At 38.1% G+C, this 3,196-nt stretch overlaps 2 protein-coding genes across 2 annotated transcripts in view; both read left to right on the forward strand.

Moving 5' to 3' along the window:
- LOC107622755 (trafficking protein particle complex subunit 8) overlaps positions 1-1,148 on the forward strand; it is a gene marked incomplete in the record, with an annotated part of 11,092 nt that extends 9,944 nt beyond the window's left edge. Inside the window, 2 exon segments of the mRNA XM_016324776.2 lie at positions 144-262; positions 390-1,148. Coding sequence (XP_016180262.1) covers positions 144-262; positions 390-927 — 657 coding nt within the window.
- LOC107621321 (syntaxin-125-like) overlaps positions 1,899-3,196 on the forward strand; it is a 2,199-nt gene continuing 901 nt past the window's right edge. Inside the window, exon 1 of the mRNA XM_021114712.1 lies at positions 1,899-3,040. Within this exon, the coding sequence (XP_020970371.1) occupies positions 2,413-3,040 (628 nt within the window). The 5' untranslated portion in view covers positions 1,899-2,412. The remainder of the gene's footprint in view (positions 3,041-3,196) is intronic.

Here is a 3,196-nt window from a genome sequence, read left to right on the forward strand (position 1 = left end):
GGTAGACATTTATTTTAGTGTCCACTATGCTGTGTATTTTATTGTTATTGGAATTTTATGTCACCATATCATTTAGGATTCAGTATTGCGAAATCTTACACTGTTCAATAATTCTATCTTATAAGAACTTCACCTGTTTGTAGGATCAGGGTGACTTAAATACTGTTGATTTTGTATTGATCTCCCGGTCACTGAAGAGTGACCACAATAGTGGGCTTTCTGATCCTCCTTGTGTTATGTCTCACCATGCGTGTCACTTCAGGCATGTTTCATTTCAAACATGATGCTTCTGATTTTGATTTTTACAATGCATTTTTTCCCTATTCATATGTGTGTGTGTATTGGCGGGGTTTATGTTAATCTTTTTCCCCCCTATCTCCTGATGACAGTACTGCTAGCACCGGCCCTATTTCATGGCTAGTGGATGGACCTCGAACGTTGCAACATGATTTCTCTGCGTCCTTTTGCGAAATAAACCTGAAGATGCATCTTTACAATTCGTCTCATGCTACTGCTATCGTGCGCATTGACACTTTAGATTCTGCAGGCAGTGGTGGTGTGGTTCAATCACCCACTTCGGATATCCAAGCAGGTTGGCATGATGTCACACCAACGACACCAACGAGTGAGCCCAAAGTCACATCAAATGCTTTTGAAACCCAACTCAAGAAGGCACTATCGTTGGACAGTGTCTCACCATATATTTGGTCTGGATCAAGCTCTACCAATCTACACCTTGAGCCTATGTCCTCTGTGGAAACCCCTCTTCAGATCTGTGTATTCTCTCCTGGTACGTATGATTTGTCCAGTTATGTTTTGAATTGGAAACTTTCATCCAAAGGTCACGGAGGTGGTGATGAAACGAAACAGCAATCAGGCAAGTGCCAGGGGTATAAATATTATATTACTGTGCTCCAATCCAGTTGAGAAGCTGGTAAATTTTAGTTGTCCATTTACCATTTGCTAGAATTTTAGATCTCATTTTTAACGGTGGCTGTATATATATAAAAAAAAGGTACACTTCCCTGTATTATTAAGCGTCAATAGGAACAAGGAAGGATGTAAAGATTCAGAGGAAAAGGTGCAACACGTTCTTTTTGTCCAAACAATAATGAGTATGAAGAGAGTACATTACCATTTTTAGTTACAAAAGACTGAGACACTGACAAAATTATCCCAAAAGAAATTAAATTTATTTTGTATTCGTAAAAAATGCACACCGGGTGATAAAAATATCTTAACGTTAAAATGTTATTGATATTATTAAAGTATTATCCTACCCCACTATTATCTATCATCCTTAATTTCTACGACTCTATAGCAATGACATTTTTAATTGTGCATAGTGTATACTATTCAATAATTATCGTAATGCTAAATGGATGAATTAAAAATTTCTACTTGCTGAAGATGTATAAGTACGTAATTACATTTATATTAATTACATTTTATTCTAATGTAAAAAAAAAAAATCCTTCATTTTAGATATTTTGATGCTTTTGGATATTTTTAGATATTTTGGATGATAGATTCCATATTTTAGTTTGATTTTTTTTTTTTTGGTGTCTTTAGTTTGATTTATTTTACTTACCAACTAAGTTCGACTGATTTTTATGGATATGGAACTAATGAGTGTGTAGTCATCTATTATGGGGTATTGGGGTGCTTAACCACAGTCTGGGGGCAGCTTTTTGGGACATTAGGCAGGAGCAATTCGGATGGTCCGAATTGCTGAAGAATAAAATATATGGTGCAAATCGGATGGTCCGATTTGCAAGGAGCAAAAATTTAAATTTTAGATGGTGCAATTCGGACTGTCCGTTTTGTTTTTTTTTTTTTAATAAATTGAAAAAACAATTCGTAGGGTCCGATTTGATTATTATAAGATTATTTTGAGGGGGAGGAGGGAGCAGATCGGACCCTGCGATCTGTGGTAGCAATACGGACCGTCCGATTTGTAATGGAGAATTCGGACGGTCCGATCTGTTCTTACCTGATTCCACACTGTTGTAAAGCACACACTCTCTCCATAAACCCGTGCTACTCCAAACCCTTCTCCATAATAAAAATAAAAAGCGACTAAGTTCTTTAAAGATTTATCGTAAATTAACTGAAACGCGCTGTGAAAATTTTCCCAAACGGATTGGATTGATCTGTTAAGTTTTTATTTTTCTTGTTTCCAAAAAAACCAAACATGGTTGAAAAATTGATATAGACAAGCATAATCCCTCCCACTAAACCGTAACTACTAAAACAAAAGCAAACTTGCATTCATAAACAGACTATTCATGCAAGCACCACTAAGTATATATGTCCACATTATTAACACTAACAACATTAGGTTAATCCATTTCATAAAACATTAAATCTTCTTATTAACTAATATTTTCCGCTTATTAGAATAAAGAAAACATGAATGACCTTTTGGCTAGCAAATCCTTCGTCTCACGCAATGGCTCGCCGGACGACCATGTCATCGAAATCAACCCTGGCGCGGCGGGAGCCACCCTAGACCAATTCTTCGCCGACGTGGAGGCGACGAAAGATGAAATGAAGAATCTAGAGAACATTTTCCAGAGCCTCAAAAGCCTCAACGAAGAGAGCAAAACCCTTTACGACGCCACCGCCGTGAAGGACCTCCGTTCACGTATGGACGCTGACGTGGCACTTGCCCTCAAGAAAGCCAAGTTCATCAAGCTCAAGCTGGAGACCCTCGAAAGTTCCAACGCCTCCTCCCGCCGCGTCCCCACCTGTGGGCCTGGCTCCTCCTCCGACCGCACACGGATGTCCGTCGTGCATGGGCTGAAGATGAAGCTGAAGAACTTCATGGACGCCTTCAATGGGCTCAGGAACCAGATCTCGGCAGAGTATCGGGACACAGTACAGCGCCGGTATTTCACTATTACCGGCGAGAAACCCGATGAGAAGACCGTTGAGATATTGATCTCCACGGGTACAGAATGCTTAATTGTTTGTGGCAACGCTCTGCTTTTTAAAGCTCTTTTTGGTTTTGGATCACAAAATAATATTTTTTGCCACCGTTACATTGATTGATATCTTATAGTTATGTTTCACCTACACTACTGTTATTCACTTATTCATTAATTTATACACATATTTTTTTTTAATTTAGTCTACGCACTTTACATTAAAATTTATGAAAAAAATTAATTACTTTAGTAATTTTATATCAGTA

This window comes from Arachis ipaensis, chromosome B10, assembly GCF_000816755.2.
Source record: "Arachis ipaensis cultivar K30076 chromosome B10, Araip1.1, whole genome shotgun sequence".
In the NCBI taxonomy this organism is placed as follows: domain Eukaryota; kingdom Viridiplantae; phylum Streptophyta; class Magnoliopsida; order Fabales; family Fabaceae; genus Arachis; species Arachis ipaensis.